This window comes from Sander lucioperca, chromosome 4, assembly GCF_008315115.2.
Source record: "Sander lucioperca isolate FBNREF2018 chromosome 4, SLUC_FBN_1.2, whole genome shotgun sequence".
Taxonomy (NCBI): Eukaryota; Metazoa; Chordata; class Actinopteri; order Perciformes; family Percidae; genus Sander; species Sander lucioperca.
Window position 1 is genome coordinate 26,313,754 of NC_050176.1, and position 17,438 is coordinate 26,331,191.

General features: G+C 39.6%; 2 protein-coding genes across 3 annotated transcripts; both read right to left on the bottom strand.

Moving 5' to 3' along the window:
- Window positions 1–33: 33 nt before the first annotated feature.
- On the bottom strand, window positions 34–10,101 carry ugdh (UDP-glucose 6-dehydrogenase). The gene is made up of 12 exons (XM_031285695.2): window positions 9,833–10,101; window positions 7,250–7,411; window positions 4,639–4,740; window positions 4,316–4,516; window positions 4,039–4,236; window positions 3,444–3,591; window positions 3,235–3,329; window positions 3,023–3,153; window positions 2,660–2,799; window positions 877–968; window positions 662–772; window positions 34–542 (listed from the first exon to the last, which is right to left on the bottom strand). The coding sequence occupies exons 2-12, from the start codon at window positions 7,409–7,411 to the stop codon at window positions 432–434; spliced, it is 1,491 nt and encodes a 496-aa protein (XP_031141555.1). The 5' UTR covers window positions 9,833–10,101; the 3' UTR covers window positions 34–431.
- A 588-nt stretch (window positions 10,102–10,689) lies between these two features.
- map9 (microtubule-associated protein 9) lies at window positions 10,690–17,318 on the bottom strand. 2 transcript variants are annotated; one of them, XR_004896988.1, is made up of 14 exons: window positions 16,947–17,318; window positions 16,585–16,675; window positions 15,469–15,996; window positions 15,196–15,362; window positions 14,984–15,092; window positions 14,825–14,892; window positions 14,649–14,710; window positions 14,394–14,556; window positions 13,718–13,804; window positions 13,448–13,609; window positions 13,206–13,351; window positions 12,646–12,781; window positions 10,994–11,616; window positions 10,690–10,948 (listed from the first exon to the last, which is right to left on the bottom strand). XR_004896988.1 is itself a non-coding variant. In XM_031286031.2 (13 exons), the coding sequence occupies exons 1-13, from the start codon at window positions 17,016–17,018 to the stop codon at window positions 11,497–11,499; spliced, it is 1,911 nt and encodes a 636-aa protein (XP_031141891.1). In that variant the 5' UTR covers window positions 17,019–17,318; the 3' UTR covers window positions 10,693–11,496. The 2 variants fall into 2 exon arrangements, 1 of the variants encoding a protein (XP_031141891.1); XM_031286031.2 differs by having other exon boundaries at window positions 10,693–11,616.
- Between the last annotated feature and the right edge of the window lie 120 nt (window positions 17,319–17,438).

The window sequence follows — 17,438 nt, forward strand, 5'->3', positions numbered from 1 at the left end:
TACCAGTAAGAGTCATAAAAATATTTTTTTTTAAAAATAGTATAAAATTGTTTTGCAATTTAGCAACACTACTTGATTATCTAGTAAATACTGTCAGAAAGTAGACTCACAATAAAAGTGTTCATTTGGAATAGAACATGGACGGTGCATCTATGGCTGCATCTGAAATGTTTGGTTGACAAATGAAATGTATAAAATGAACAGTTTGTTGATGGTTTACCAATAAACATCTTCCAAAGATTCGAACACATTCATGGATCACATTCACACTATATTGGACTGAAGGCTCAACTTCTTCCCCTCAGACCCACTGCAGGGGAGCAGTTAGTCACACTGTTTTGGCCTTTTTCGATAATTAGGCGTGTACCAGCAATAAAAAGGTTAAGAGAGGAATGTGTTGCATGTTGTTTATGAGGAGCTGAAGGGAGTTTTTAGACTTTGGCTTTCTTGGTGGGAGGTTCACTGGCAGCGATGCGAGGACAAGCAGCTGCCGGAGTGTAGGGAATTCGTGTTGCGATCACTTTCTTACCGATGGTCTCGATCTGTGGACAGAAAAAGCAGCAAAATGATAGAAGTCAGTTCACCAACTTTGATTTAGTATGAGATGTATAACATGCACGTAATGTGCATTGTGTGGTGTGTTTTCTTTCTGTCTGCTCACCTGGAAGCCAATGTTCTGGAGGTGAGGGTGGAGGTGGTCCAGCACTCTGCGACCATCAAATATAAAGGCCGGCTTCAGCATCTTCTTGTAAATCTTTTCATAGTCCAGCTCCTATGGTGGAATTTGAGGGTTATGATGACTTAAAGGTTGTTTTTTTTTATTCCAAGATGGAAGCAATTTATAAAGATGGTAGGAAAACAATGTGTGATTGTGACCTTAAACATGTCCCACTCAGTGCAGATGACCAATGCGTGTGCACTCTGGCAGGCCTCGTAAGGGTCTGAGGTCACAGTCACCAGCTCTGACACTAAGAAGAAGAAAACAGTGAAGAGTTGCAGGTTCTCATCTCAGCTAGTTATCAGTACAGCGTAGCATTCAAGAGAAGAAATGACAAATGAAGAATGTTTTTATCTTTAAAAACATTCAAAACAAACCATTTAGCTATGTGTCAATTAAAATACATCAGGAATGACTGGGAACTACTTTTTGTCATGTGCTTTTTGGATTTGCACATTTTTGGTATTTTATAGTGCTGTCAGTTAAACGCATTAACGCAAACCCATTTTAACGGCGTCAATTTTTTTATCGCGAGATTAACGTTCTTTTTGGCTTAGCAAACTTTGTAGTTTTTTTCACATGCTGTTGCAAAACTAGTAACGTTAGAAAAACTACAATACCACACCAGATCTAGCTAGACCGGAAACAAAACAACAGGCACGCCGCACACACTGAAAGAGTAGTAGGCTAACGTTACGTTTTGAGTGGATGGTGGGCGCGAGACGCCGAAATGGATGCCAATAAGATTCTGAATGGAAAGTTTACTTTTAAAAAGCTGCCAAATGGTTCCATTGACCAGACCAAAGTGATCTGTGTTTTGTCGTTGTGAACTGAGCTATCATCGCAGCACGTCCAGTCTGAAATACCACTTGATGGCCAAGCACACAGCTGATGTGAATTCTCCGCCCCCTCGTCAAAGTCGTTCCATTGTGTGAGAGATTATTTGCTCCAACTGGTGGCCTCACAGAGAGCACTGATACTGTTGATACTGTTGATGCGCTGTGCCAGGAATGCATTGGCTGCCTACACAAGCACACATTACTTTTTTGTTAGACTGTACTTCTGACAACTACAAATTAGTAAAGGCCACACAAAGGAAACAATTAGTAATAAATTAGTCAAAGCAAATGAATCATGAGTCTATTCTGATAACCAATTGTTTTAGTCATTCTTCAACCAAAAGTACTGTTCCATTGTGTGAGAGATTATTTGCTCCAACTGTGAATGTTAGTGTGAAATTGAACACTACAGTATGCCAATGTTGTTTTCAATAAAAAAACATTTGCACAAAGCAAGCCGATCCACTTTTCCATGTTGATAAGAGCATTTAAGTGAGAAAAAAAAATAATGGGACAAAAAGAAATCAAGGGACATTTAGAATAGATAAAAATGTGCGATTAATTGCAAGTTAACTATGACATTAATGCGATTTCATTAATTAATTATTTGCGTAATTAAATATTGTAATCGTTTGACAGCACTAGTATTTTATATTTGCCCCATACCAGCAATTTCCCTTAGGATAAAAAAAAAAAAAAGTTCTAAATTAAATTAAGCCAGCAAATATTCATCATTTTTAGGAGCTGGGACAGCTGAATTATTTGGCATTTTTCCTAAACCTGACTAAAATATTTTGTGGGTGGTACTGGAAGCTGCCTAGGGGTTTAAAAATGGAGTCCGTGATTCTAATCCAATATACTTTTTTTTTTTTACAAATTCAGCGAACATCTCTTCACGGTCCGCTTGCTGTCCATCTGTGTGTGCACTGAAAAATTAAATAACCACGTAACCACTGACCATGCAATCACAGCCTTTGTTGCATGTCTTCCCTATTCTTTCTCTCACCCCATTTTCTGTACACTCTGCTATATCTAAAGGCAAATACATTCCCAAAAATGTAACTTTGCAAAAATGCATATGAACCTTGGTAAGAACACCCACCTCTTTCTGGGTTGTCCTCTGAGATGTTGGGCTGGGAGAGGTCATGAATTATTTGTTCCTTGAGAACTTTGGGGTCATAGATGAACAGCTTGGCTCCCTCATCCATCAGATACTTAGAGATGTAGATACTGGAAGACTCCCTGGAGTTGCGACACACACACACACGCATGAACACACACACACACACACACGCATGAACACACACACACACACAGTTCACCACAGTATGTTTGCAGGAGTAAAGTGTGATCATACAAATAATCCTAGGTTAATGATCAACATAAGGCTGTTGAAAAGAAATAGAATAGAAGAAAATAACAGCGGTGACAAATGTCTACAAGGATGTGATGAAATGAGACTAACCTTGTGTCACCTGTGTCTTTTTTGAAGGAGAAGCCCAGCAGAGCAAGCTTTTTACCAGTAACAGTGTTGAAGAGGCAGTCAATAATCCTGCAGGCAAAGCGCCGCCTTTGGTACTCATTCATGTCGATCACCTGAGAAAATCACAAACAGATTAGAGAAGGCGAATACAACGAGCAGAGAAAAATGAGGTGCTATTGTGTGTGGTGTCTCACCTGCTGCCAGTAGGAGGCTACTTCGGGCAGGTTGAGGGCCTCGCACAGGTACACCAAATTCAGCACGTCCTTCTGGAAACAGCTTCCACCAAAACCTGACCAGGGCGTTAAAGAAGCAAAGAGATAGAAGGCATCACTTAATCTGTGTTTTAATGAATACAACTTTACATAAAAGCTCACTTTAAACATCTTTTGGATGCGTTTCTTACCTACGCTGGCTTTGAGAAACTTGCTGCCTATTCTCTGGTCCATACCGATTGCCTTGGCAACCTCCTCCACATCGGCCCCGGTGGCCTCACAGAGAGCACTGATACTGTTGATGCTGCTGATGCGCTGTGCCAGGAATGCATTGGCTGCCTACACAAGCACACATTACTTTTTTGTTAGACTGTACTTCTGACAACTACAAATTAGTAAAGGCCACACAAAGGAAACAATTAGTAATAAATTAGTCAAAGCAAATTAATCATGAGTCTATTCTGATAACCAATTGTTTGTCATTCTTCAACCAAAAGTACCAAACATGTCCTGGTTCAAGCTTCTCAAATGTGAGTTTGATACTTTTCTTTGTCATATAAGATAGTAAACTGAATATCTTTGGGTTATGGACTATAGCCCGACAGTTTTTGAGGCTGATATAGTTATCAATATCTGGGAGTGTAAAAAATAAAAATGTATTTAAAACATAAACGCATAACAATCATTTTATAACAAAATTATTAATTAATTGAGACAATAATCATTAAATTAAATAAAATTGAAACAAACAATGACAATGTTTGTTAGTTTCCGCCCTACGCTCACCAGTTTGGACAGCTCGGACGACCACGTGTTGGTGGTGATGATGCGTGCTTTGGGGACCCAGTGTTCATAGACGGCACACAGCGCTCTGATTGCCCTTTGACCTTCGGCTGTTTCGTCTCCACCAATCAGGACACGGTCTGGCTCCTTCAGATCCCGCACTGCTGTTCCTTCTGCGAGGAACTCTGGGTTGGACAGCACCTAAAGCAGCGGCACAACGACTTTAGAAACTTGCAGAACAACAGATATCAGCGTTTCATTCTTATTCAATAATACACACTTGTAGGTTGAGGCTGGGCTTGGTGTTGGCATCAAATATCCGCCTAATGCTCTCAGCAGCTCGAACCGGGACGGTGCTCTTCTCTGTGACAATCTTGTAACCATCCGATACCTCCACAATCCGTCGGGCACACGCCTCGATGAACTTAAGATCAGCCGCACGACCCTTCCCCATCCCATAGGTCTTAGTTGGGGTGTTCACCTGTGGGTGGAAGTACAACCACTCCCATGAATTCATTTATGCGTCATAAATGTCAGATTTATATCTGACGCTGGTCAAACTGTGCGTCGGGAAGTGTGCGAGGGGTTAACTGATGGACTCACCGAGATAAAGACGAGGTCTGCGTCCCTGATGGCTGAGTCTATGTCTGTAGAGAAAAACAAATTTCTCCCTCTGCATGATTCAACCACCTCTTTCAGACCCGGCTGGAGTGGGAGGAAGAGGGGAAAACCAGACAGGGAGGGTGTGTCAGTCAATGTGTAGGAAAAACATGGCACAAACAGTTCCAACGTAATACAAGTTCCTAATGACAGTCATGATGATGTAATACCTTGTGGTCGTGGTTGACATAGAGAAGTTGCGACACCGAGCAATCTGGAACTAATTTATGTTTCATTTATCCCACTATCGGAGCATTGTTGTAAAAAAAAACATTGGCTGGAGCAGTTGCCTAGCTTCATCTACTTTTTCTAACACTGTTAAAAGTTGTTAAAACCTAGCCTAGAAATCTAGACGCACCCTAGTGGCAGCAAATTTATTTTGCAGCCAGGGGGGTCCAGGCACTCTCCGTTGGCTTGCGAGCTGGAAAAACCCAGAGTGATAGAGAAAGACAGAGTGGCGACACTGCCATTGGACTCCGTTGTACGCTTTTTGCCGCCTACTTCCGGCGTATGCAGCCTCGCATAGTTCCAAACAATCCATTCACAGCGTCGGACATCATTCATTTTCATTGCTGGCCGTCGAGTAACTTCTGAGGTAAGTTGATTAAATAGCTCTTTTGAATTGTCAACTGTCTATATTTTATCAGCAGGGTTCGAATTATGATTTCATCTTTGTGGGGGTCTCTTTTAAAAAAAAAAAAAAAAAAAAAAAGTCTATGAGCAGCAAATTTTGAGCATTAAACATTTCATTTCCTGCATTCAGGTGAATTTTTATGAACCTATTTACCTTTTTCTGAATCAATGTATGCTGGAAATATCTTTATGTAAAGGGAAACATAGATTACAATCCAAATATAAAAACATAATGGAATATATTACAAAAGGCTGTCAGGCATTCTGTATTGCTATTTATTCTCCTGTAGATCGACTGTCCTAATTATATCTGAGTCAGCACACATGTAGCCTCTAGAGGCATAATTTACTCCTCCCTCCTCTTTTGCGTCTTTTGTTGGGGAAGTAACCTCCTTAAATGTGCACATGACAATTATTCACCTCAATGACACATGAATTCATTTTAATTAATTAATAAACTCCTGGACTGTAATATTTCAGATGTTTGAGCAAGATTTCTGCTCATGTTCAAAACTTTGTGCACATTCAAAATATAACTCATCTGTGTTCTCTGAGATTTGGAGGAGTCGTGATATTTTGAGAAAAATAAAGTTATAATAGGCTATTACAAGAATAAAGTCACAATATTTCTGAAAATAATCTACCTGCATCATAGTCTGCTGTGCATTACGTGATCGCTCTGCTGATACGGTAGATCTCAGACCTTCTGACAGACTCGAGCCCCGTTTGGGTCTCTGGTCTCTAAATGAGAGAAAGTTTAGGGAAGTGGCTGTACGCTGCTCTACATCGGGGGTGGGAAACCAAAACTACTGCAGAAATTCACGGAGCACAAACGGGACACATCTACGGCAGCATGCCCACAGCAGAGCGCGTCCTTTATAAACCTGAAGCTGCACAGACCACGGAAGGCGCGCTGCAGCAGCTCCGTGGTCTGTGCCGCTGCTCGTCTCTGTTTCTACAGCGAGAGTGGACACTAAGCGACGCACACGTCCCAGACATGTCAGAACAAACGCGTTTGGACAGGCTAATACAAAATGTAAATAAACTAAACAAGTCCCCGTGACATGAAGGACAATACAAGACAGTAGCCTAGTGCTACTCATGCTAACACGGACGCGAAGCTTTCCCTCCAAAACTTAAAAACGTATCTATACATAGCTGTCAGTTGTCACCCTACCACTCCAAATGTAAAACTGACATTTACAAATATCCAATAACAATCAAACAAGTACATGGGTATGTGTTTTTATTCATATTTACCATTCAATATCGCAATCGCTGCTGTCAGTCCCATAGTAGAACATGACAGCGCTGCGTGTGTTTGGAACTATACAGGCTTACATGAACCACATGACCACCCCGCTAGCTTTACATCTCTATGGCTCTGGAAAAACCAAACTCTGGTCAGGCCAATCAAATCGTGTATAGAGTCGGTAGGCGGGCTTATGGCTGCTGCTGCTGGGAACAGCGGTCTTCTTGGACTTGGAGTTAAGCTTTTCTTTGAGAAAAGAACAAAGAACGGCACTGAAATCATTCTTAAAAAAGGAAGATGTGTTCGGAGTTTTGCCGACCGGATACCGCAAAAGCTAATCTATCAACTAGCTCTGCTACCTTCTTCGTTGCTCTGCCTGGTTGTAGCGCTATCCTATTGCGTGCAGAGGGAATTTGAAAGACAACCGTTTAGCCCCTCGGATTGAGCCCCGTCAATGGTGAGTTCCTAGACCCAACATCTTGATGTGGGTCTGGCTTGTCAGGCTAGTTAAAACCGGCAACTACTTCAAGATATATGGCTCTCAAAAGTGAGATAAGAATGTAGAGGAAAACTCCTAATAAAATATGACCCACTGTTTGTTAAAGTTTTATTATTCATGCTATAATACCTTCAGCTCAGTTTCTTTGAACAAGTACATTGATATGATACCTCATATATGGGCAGAGTGTCCGAGTTCCAGGCTTTGATGCGGGACTCATTGACATCCACGACGGTCACTGTGATCTCTGGACACATGTTGGCGATCACACTACATGTTGGGCCTCCTACATACCCAGCACCAATGCAGCAGATCTTCTTTATCTGAAACATCTGCAAATGTAAAGAGACAAGAGAATACAGAAAAAAAAACATCTTAAATGAGAGAGTACATAAACCTTTTACTACAGAAGTTTTAAATAACTTTGGGTTGGGTTTTTGAGGCCGGTAGTACTGATAAATATTGATTTGCTCTTAAAGGCAAGACTCCGTCAGAAATTTTACTTTTGTTTCTTTTGATTTTAACAATTTTGCACATCCTGCACTAAACCATTCAGCCTATTTTTTGTTAGTGTGAAACAGATATTTTGTATATACTTGTTTCTGTATTTACTGTTTACTTCATATTAATGTTAAATTTGTTTATGTATGCACCAACCACCAAGGCAAATTCCTTGTAAGTGTTACTTACTTGGCAATAAACCCTTTTCCGATTCTGATTCTCATTTTTTTTAAATTCCTGTTCAAATCAAACAACAAAGTCCACCAATTCACTTGACTTAGTCAATCGACAGAAAAATAATCGGCAACTACTTTTTATTTTTAAAGCAAAAATGCCAAACATTTAGTTACTCCAGCTTGTGGAATGAGGATTTTCTGCTTCTCTGTGTTATGTGACAGTTTAAGCTATAGTAGTCCCTTTATTTTTGGCGTAATTGAGCAAAAATTCCATAATAATCTTTATTATCATATTGTAATAAGTGGTCTGAAAGAGACTTCTGCACCTCCTCTTGGCTCTGATTTCAGGTGTAAAATAATCTAACTGTGACGGGAGACTTAAGCCGCTTTCCGACCAGGTAGTTACAGGAACGTAGTTATAGGAAAAGTCCACTTCTAAACAGATCTACTAACTACTCTCCCCCAAAACCGTTTTTTTCCAATTGCATTCGCACTGGCGAAGTGGCCATAGTGACTCACTGGTAGGAGGGGTAAGGGAGTGATGCAAGCACGGCAACGGTCTTTATAGCGTTAAAATCAGAAAACAAATACACCAAGAAAAGTATGAACTAAATACTAAATCTAATGTGTATAGCATATTTGTCATAATTTAAAAGGTACTCTAAGCGATGTCATGCGTTTTTTAGGCTACAACATGTTTTGTCACATACAGCAAACATCTCATATCAGCGAGCTGCCGGTTCCCTAAACACACTGTAAAAAAACGCGGTCTCTGTAGACAGCCTAGGGTCCACACACCCCAACAAAAACAAAGTGGTCCAACCTGGACCATGCAAACATACACAAACCGTCAATAACGGACAAGAAGGATTTTTTTTGGGGGGGGGGGGGTTAGTGCGCTAAAGCACAAAAGGGATGGAACGGGATGAGGAGGAGGGAGGAGCGAGCTAGTCTTCGTTTTGTTTGAAAATAATTTGAGCTTAGAGCACCTTTAAACAAGTCTCCCGAATAGAAACGGGTATCTCTCTCTCTCCCCCGCCTCTGCCTGCTGCGCTGTGGACGTGTGTGTGTGTGTGTGTGTGTGTGTGTGTGTGTGTGTGTGTGTGTGTGTGTGTGTGTGTGTGTGTGTGTGTGTGTGTGTGTGTGTGTCGGACGGCGAGCCGCAGGACACGCTTGTGGAGTTTAACTCCGAAAAGACAGTTAACCACAGGTTCCCGTTAATCTTATGATGACATGTGTTGTGATATTTAAACAAACGAACCATCAACGGCGAAATCAAAGCCTCTTATTTACGAGACTGGTCTCTTTTACGAGACCTCCAGCTTACAGCGGGGTCTCTGAGCCAGTCATGGCCGAGCGATGAGCTAGCGACCGGGGCAGGCGCCTGCTGGCTGTCGCCTCACTTCATGGAGCTTCTCAACTCCGAAAACTTTGAAGCAAATTGTCAATTCGGCATCAATTTTATATATTATCAATATATATATATATATATATATAGAGAGAGAGAGATAGAGAGAGAGAGAGAGAGAAATCATTATTAGTTGCAACCTTGTTTAAAATTCAACAATTACAACAGTACATTTCCATTCATCTGTCCATACATTTCACTGTGCTAAAAAGTGTCAACTTTAAAGAAGACCTCGATTTACTACGACGAGCAAAGCTCCATCAGAAAACGTAAGCTTGCTTTCTTTCTACAACTTTGATCTCTGTTTCTAAACCATCCTGTTCAAGCCTCCGAATGTCATGGCTCACCAACTCATCAGTGCTACAGTAACTTACCAGTCGCACCGTTACAGCCTGATAGAAAATAAAGAGCCTTTCATTGCAGCTCAGCCACGTCTTAGAGATGAAAACTGACCTTTTATCCCAGATACCTTAGCTAGTTCACGTTAGCTGTGCTGCAGAGCAAATGTCACTGTTTGTATAGTAAAATTACGCACTGACAGGATCATACGCACGCTAGTTTACCTCTTATTTCCTATTGGTGAGTGAGAGAACTAAACACAAGAAACAAATGAATGGACGTCTATAGTCAAGCAGCTAGCTAGCAACCGTGAGCTAACGTTACATTACCTCTGCCAACTCGACAGTCAGTCAACTTCAGGAAAGCGCAGATTATGTTAGCTCCTCTCTTTAACGTCAATGTGTCGAAACAGCCGTCGGTTACGGAGCCGGTGATCGGTTACAAACGATGTTAATGTCTTTAACTAAAATGTAAACTAGTGCTCGACGAACAAACTCACAGCAGCAGCGTTTCTCTCACAGCTGTCTCCTGCACTACCTTTACCTAAACTAAGGGTACGTAGTTCTTGTACACTACCACCTCAATCTTCATGAAACCAAGCAGCCCAGGAGACACTTCCGGTATGATATTTTCAGAGTAAAAAGTACAACATGATTCAGGTTCCTCTCCCATTAATATAAAACATAAGCAACACTTTTCTGTATAACGCAAACCATTTTAACGCTGGTAGAGAAAGTATTCAGATACTTAAGTAAAAGTCCTGCATTTGAAAAAGTATTACTATAGTCAGAAAAATGTACACAAAGTATTACAAGTAAAAGTACTAAATGCCGAAAAATGGCCTCTGTGACTGACTGTTATTTATAATATCATTCGATTACTATTACTCATGCATTCATGTAAAATAGGATTTTACTGTTAAAGTTGGTTGAGGTGGAGCTATTTTTAAAAAAAAAACTTTTTTACAGGACTGCAACTAATGATTATTTTCATTATGGATTAATCTGGTGATTATTTTATCGATTAATCTATTTATTGATGATTGATTGGAATATAAATTATTATATTATTATTAAAATTATTTGAAGATAATACAATTATTACAATGACTAAATGGAAAAGCAGCAAATCCTCACATTTGTGAAACTGGAACCATGACAATTTTTTGCATGAAAAATGACAAATGATTATTAAAATAGTGCCAAATGCCCATATTAATAACATAGGGCTGTAATGTTCAGGTATCTGCATACTTTTGGTCATGTAGTATGATAATCATTTTAAAAGTCAAGAGGGATCTCCATCCTCACATTTTTACAGGAAGATGATGTCGAGAAAGCTTCATAAGTGTCAAAGTGTTGCTCTCATTAGTTTATTGTGTTGTTTTTTATTCTAAAGTAAATGTTTTGGATGATGAAACAAATGCAATGAAAATAAATAAAAACCTTAAAATAAAAACAAACAAATCTACTACTGAAATCATATTTAACAAAAAAAGTTCTCAGTGTTAAACAGATCAGTTTCTAAGACTGTGTGATGATTTGGAGCCTCTTGTAATGTAAAGACAAAAATAAACTACGAGGAATTCAACAGCAGTTGAACAATAAACAGTACAGGAATCAGCAGACCAATTATAATAGACCTTTACATTAATATGTTTTCTTATTGCTGCTTTACATTCAGATGTGGTAATATCAGACCACCACATTTATAAAAAAGGGTTTGTTATTGCAAGTTTCCTCTGATATTGACATGTTACCATGTCACAGGAACACAAACGTTTTCTAACTTTCTAATCTTACTGCAATATTTCATAAAAAACATAAAAATATAAACTTGCACTAGAGCTGCTGGCTACTACAAAACCTGATAAAAAATATATAATTTAACAGCTGCCATCTAAATATGTTTAAAACACAACATACAGTACAAAACGTACAACTTAAGATGTAACATAGAACCCACAGATATTTTAAGGGTGGTATGTTACATGTCATTTTCGAAATGGTATAGTTTTATTCGGAGGGCTCCACGGAGGAGGTGGACTGTCGTGGAGTATTGCTTGTATTCGTCTTTCTTCTCTTCGTCTCTTCTGTTCCAGATCTTTCCGTACCTGTTGGATCAATATTCAGAAATATTAACCCTTCAACATGCCTTCTGTAATATAGACAGCATATCACCTGTCCCACCACACTGCTACACGTCTGTAAAGATGCATATTTCTCTGTTTTCCTGGCAGCTTTGGGGCACTCAGATCACTGCCTGGTTTGTCTTATTCCAACCTACAGGCAGAAACTAAAATCTGGAAAACCTGTAGTTAAAACAGAGGAGAAACGGGGCGCCTGGGTAGCTCACCTGATAGAGCACACGCCCATATATAGAGGTTTACTCCTCAACGCAGCGGCCGCGGGTTCGACTCTGACCTGCGGGCCCTTTGCTGTATGTCATTCCCCCTCTCTCTCCCCTTTAATGTCTTCATCTGTCCTATAAAAGTAAAGGCCTAAAATGCCCAAAAAATAATCTTAAAAACAACAACAGTGAAGTATTGGACCAGTGACGCAAAGCATGTTTTGAATGCACCGATTGGAGTGTTTTGAGGCTGCAACTGACTTGACACTGTGACATCTTACATTAGCTTTTGTGAAGAGATGTGTGTGCCTACCAAGACATTATGCACATACAATAATAACAAGCCATGGTTCACAGCCAGACAACTTCGGCAGGCCAAGCAGAATGCCTATAGAAGAGGAGTTGCCCTGTACAAGCAGGCCAGAAACTCACACTCACTTACACAAAGGAGATCAGATGCATACATACTTACCTCCAGTATTCTATTTATTATTGTTATGTAATTGCCCTCTTTTTCTGTTTTTAAATTATACATATATATGTAAGGTATATGGAAGTACTAGAAGCGTAGAGTCAAATTCCCTGTATGCAAAAGCACACTTGGTCAATAAAACGGATTCTGATGCCTTTGATATAAACACTTCTTTGAGGACTGGCAGATCTCAGAAAACTGTCAGCATTATGGAAGAAATACCCCCCAAGACTGAGTGAGACCATTTTTTTGAAAAACAAATAAAAGAGCCACCACCTTTGATGCCCGTTTATCACTGGCACCACAAGTAGTTCTACTTACCAACCAGTTTTCATACATCTCTAGAGCCATTTTATCTCTCTCTTCTTTCATGTAACGTTCCTCCTCTGCTTTATTTTGTATTTTTTCTTGCTCCTTTGTGAATTTTTCATGGAGGACACCTTTCTTCTTTTCACGCCTTAAACATTTTTAGCACAAAAAAAAAAGTAACAATAGTTTAGATGATAAAGATACAGGTGATGGAATGTGGCTAAACATCAAGCTTTGGCTGCCATCTAGTGGTTGATCATTTTCACACCCAGATACAGACTGCTATTCGCCCCATGCAGCTATTTGAAATGCACTACTTTTATTTTGTAAAGGTTTAAATACTTACTTTCAGACCCCAATAAAATGTGTAGCAAAAATGTACAGTAGGACAATGCTACAAACAATGTAGGCAATCTAGCCATTCTAGCCACTAAATGACAGTAATGTGTGACATTTGTTTGTTTTCTGGGTAGAACAGCAGGCATTCAGAAAATGTGCCTCTAAACTGTTTGTATTGGCTCTACTGTTAAAGCCAGTGTTTGTTTCTGTTAAAAAGTCAAATTTACACTCACCACTCAGAAATAGCAGATTTGCGGTCTCTCTTTTTTTCTTCCTCCTGTTTTTGTTTTCTAAACTGAAGCTTACTTTCAGCTTCTCTTTGTTTTCTGAACTTTTCTTTGAGTAGCTGATCATGCTCGAGTTTCCATTTTTCAAACACCTGCAATGTTTATAACATTACTCATTCATTTTACATCTTCCGGCAGATTATTATAGTTTAGAATAAGAATAACGCACAATATATCAAACAATTTACCTGTTTAGCAGATTGCTTTTTTTCTTCTTTCTCTTCGATCGCTCTTTGCTCTTTTGTGATCATATCTTGCTTTTCTTTGGCTTTTGCTTTGAGACTCTCTGCTTTCTTTTCTTTCCAAGCCTGGTATGATGCAACAGCATCTTCCTTTTTAGCCACTTCATCCTGTTTGTTTTTGGAAAGATAGCAAGCAGCGTGCATATATGTTAAAATAACCAGTGGGTGTCTTTTATAGTGTTGTATAACAGCAATTTTACAAAACTGATTATTCACCATTTTCTTTTTTTCTTTCAAGATTTCCTCTTTCTTCTTTCGTTGCATGTTCTCTTTTAACTTTTCCTTTTTCTTTTGAAGCCATTCCTGTTAGGAGTACATGTAAGTGGGCAGGGATTTTAGTTGACAGATAATGCACTGTAGAAAAAAGCCCTCTACTGACATGTTAAAAAATCTGTGTACAAAACACATGTACATCTTTGTTGTCCAGGTGCTGAGGAGAGAAAAATACTCAGATATCTGCCTCCCGAGGACTGGCAAAACACTTTCATAAAATGTGTTAGTATTAGGAAAAGTACAACGTTTTCAAGCCCAAATTGGCTTTTTAGGATCCATTCCTCTTTACCTCCTGATAATAATGTAATAAAATCTGAGGATAATGTTGTAACATAGAAATTACCAATGGAGTGTTTAATAGGGTGAAATAAATCACACTCCACTTATGATAAGTATATTCTATACATCTTATATAACTGCAAACAAATCAATATCAGTGTCTGAGTCTGAGCATACAGTGGAGCTCCTCTAGATAGTGCTGAGGAGAACTGCACTGGTTGCATATTGTCCTTCACTATAAAACACATAACAGGAAAAACACTGTGAAGATTGAAGAACTGAAGACTGTGAAGAACTTCAGCAATGTGGAGTCTTAACACGGGCTCATTATCACACTGACCTGGTAAATGGCAGCTCTGAGTGTATCCGCTGCTTGAGGCTGAGACTCCTGTAGTGAGACTTTACGATCCAGAAGTTTGAGAGATCCCAAATACTTTGATTCCACTTTCCCGGAGCACACACTCTGAGATCTCTGAGTGGTCTTAGAGTGAGAACTTGATGTCCTAATTTAAACAAAATGACGGTCAGTCAGGTTACTACCCTGTTCTATCCACAAAGCTTTAGAAGTATCTATTGTTGCAGCTTGTTTACCAACCTAGTATCAAAGGATTTTTCATGGACATGAGAGAGTTGATGTGAGTGATCTACTGAGTCTGCCTGAAAGAAGACAATGAACACATTTAAAAAAAAAAACTAAGAATAATCCAAATAAAAGGCAGAGCACATCTAACATGACACTATCACAGTCACACCTGATAATAAATGACTTACATTAAACTCTTCAAATGATGTGGAGTACTTTCTCTCCTGTTCTTTGCTGTCATCGGAAATAAAGCCATCTAAAACAAGAAATTAAACATCAAGAAGATTCATGAGCTCAAAATACAATACAGAAAATAAGGTTATGGTTCTGAGGAAGCCAATGATTACCTCTGGATACAGAATCAACTGTGGACTTGGTGAAGAGCGGTGACTGCTCACTCTTACTTGAAGAGGATTTGCTGAGGCTGCATGAAACTGCGTGATCTCCTTCTGTCCACTTCCGTGAAACGACATAACAAACATGCTACAATTAGATGTTTCAACTCAAAAATACTGAACAACCAAGCAATGATGCCTGCGTGTGGACCACAGCTCCTTACAGCAATGTTGCTGGACATGTCAGTGGAGAGGGGAATGGATGCAGAGGAAGTCTGGGGCCTGCTGAGATCCTGAGATTCAGCATCTTCAGCTATCTTCTCTGCAGCGTGATGGCTCAATCCAAGAGTCCTTTGTCTCGGTTTAGGCCTGGGTGGCTCCCTCTCCGTATCTGAATAATGACAGTTTGTGGAAATATAAATTCAAAACTGTGCAGGAAAATCTGACAAAAGTAACATGTGCCCTTTGGGACTTATACATGGAGCAGGTAAACAGACCTGCTGAGGACACGTGTTTGAGGTCAGTTGCTGATAACTGGGGAGTCTGGGAGCTTTCTTCCAGAACAGAGTTGCTCTTCTCTTCGGGACCTGGAGTTTCCATCACACTGTTGTCAGACGATAAGGGCAATGGCATGTCCAGTAGAGTGTCATCTGATGTTTGGTATGACAGAGACTTACTTGAGCTCTCTCTTGTGATTTGAGGATCGGTAGACTCCACATCACTGCTTTTAAATCGTACGTTATCTTCACTGACATTTGTGGAGTGCTGCGAGGAAAACGAGTCATTATAATTGTTGTTTTGAGCGGTGGAAGAGTCGGTTGGCTCAGTTTCACGTGACTCTGATGCCGTCGTGTCTCCCGATGGAGAGACGATTCTTTGGGTTTTCAGAAATGAAACTCTCTTCGTCCTACCGTGTTTGTCTTCATCGTCTGAAATCTCAAAGTCGTTGATTTTGGATTTACTCTTCCCAGCCTTAAACGCACCAGCCCTCTTTTTTCTTGATTTGAGGAGTTCATTCAAAAAATCTGTGATATGAAAGAAAATGACAAGTAAATGACAAGATAGGACTTTCCATTAACAATCTAAACTCTAGGTCTACTTAGTAGCTTTTCTGGAGCTTTCAACTGCATCTTAGCATCCATGTATATATTTAAAACTGAAGCAAAACCTGATGTTATTTAACACTGCCAATTATATAAAATATGCTACTGTTACAATATATTATACACAGGACAAAGTGGTCCTGGAATTGGCGATATTAGGCTTGGTGCTTTTTTTTCAGTAAGTTACATTTGTACTACACTTGAAGTGGCAGAACCTGGACGTTTCAACCATTTATCCGTTACTTTTAGCTGCATGTTTTAACGTCTCTGCTCTCTTGCTAACTAGTTTTAATGCACTATGAGCGCATGATGCATTTTATTTCTTCATATAAGATGAGCGAGGAAGGATACATTGCTGCAATAAACAAGGCTTATCACCAACTATCATTAGACACAGATAAAGATGATATCAACCACAATTACAAACAAAGGCACTAAAGAGACCTACATCTTGAGGATCTGGCGCACAACCCAGTCTTAACAAGATATTCGGATGCGCTACCATCTTACCATCTTCATCGTCATTGAAGTCATCAGAGTACGAGTATTGATCTGTTTTTGTTTTGCTTGCCCTGGCGGTAACAGCAGCCTGAAGTTCATCCTGCAACGACATCATTTTAGATTAGATAAGATGAACTTATTGTCCACCTCAGTGGACATTTGTCTTTGGCTTCTCCCAAGTAAAGGTACATACAATATACATAACACATAACACAACACAACGTTAAAAACAATTAAAATGGCGTTATATGCACAGTAACATGACACTTAATAACCGTCTTCAGACGGCTGTGCGGCTGTCGGTTTAACTAACTAATCCACTATTCTCTCATTTGGTAGGACATCCAGACTGCATACAATAAAGCTTTTACCTGAAATGTTGTTCTTCTCGATGTTTTCGGGCTTTTCGTGTAAGCCAGCGTACTGAACTGCTGATTTGTCATTCTGAAAACTATAAACAGTTTCCTCTAATCGCCTTCATTGACATTAGCATGCTAACTAGGTAGCTAGTGTTCGCTAGCTAAGTTCACTGTAACATTAATAAGTAGCTAGCTACTAAGCCTCCTGTGCTAATTGTTATTATATATAGATTATATTACAGCTAAATTACCATTTACTAAGTACATACCATACAGCTAGTTATAAATGGTACAACCTTAAGGCACACTGACATAATGCTAGCTAGCTACAGTGGGCTAACTGACTTGTTGATGGTAACCCTGGGAAACGTGGAGGACGGTTCCGTTTCACCACTGCGCATGCTCAGAAGATTACTCAAAACAACACACAGGACACGCTTCTTCATATGGGATTTTAGTTCTTCTGTTTAATGGAAAATTCATGATTTTTACATTTTGGTATTA

Coding starts and splice junctions, on each gene's coding strand:
- ugdh (XM_031285695.2), bottom strand. CDS start 7,411: ATGTTTCAGATAAAGAAGATCTGCTGCATTGGTGCTGGGTATGTAGGA. Junction 4,517..4,638: donor CAGACCTCGTCTTTATCTCG/GTGAGTCCATCA, acceptor TTCCACCCACAG/GTGAACACCCCAACTAAGAC. Junction 2,800..3,022: donor AAAGACACAGGTGACACAAG/GTTAGTCTCATT, acceptor TCGCAACTCCAG/GGAGTCTTCCAGTATCTACA.
- map9 (XM_031286031.2), bottom strand. CDS start 17,018: ATGACAAATCAGCAGTTCAGTACGCTGGCTTACACGAAAAGCCCGAAA. Junction 16,676..16,946: donor CGAGAAGAACAACATTTCAG/GTAAAAGCTTTA, acceptor ATGTCGTTGCAG/GATGAACTTCAGGCTGCTGT. Junction 13,610..13,717: donor TGAAAGAAAAAAAGAAAATG/GTGAATAATCAG, acceptor AAAAACAAACAG/GATGAAGTGGCTAAAAAGGA.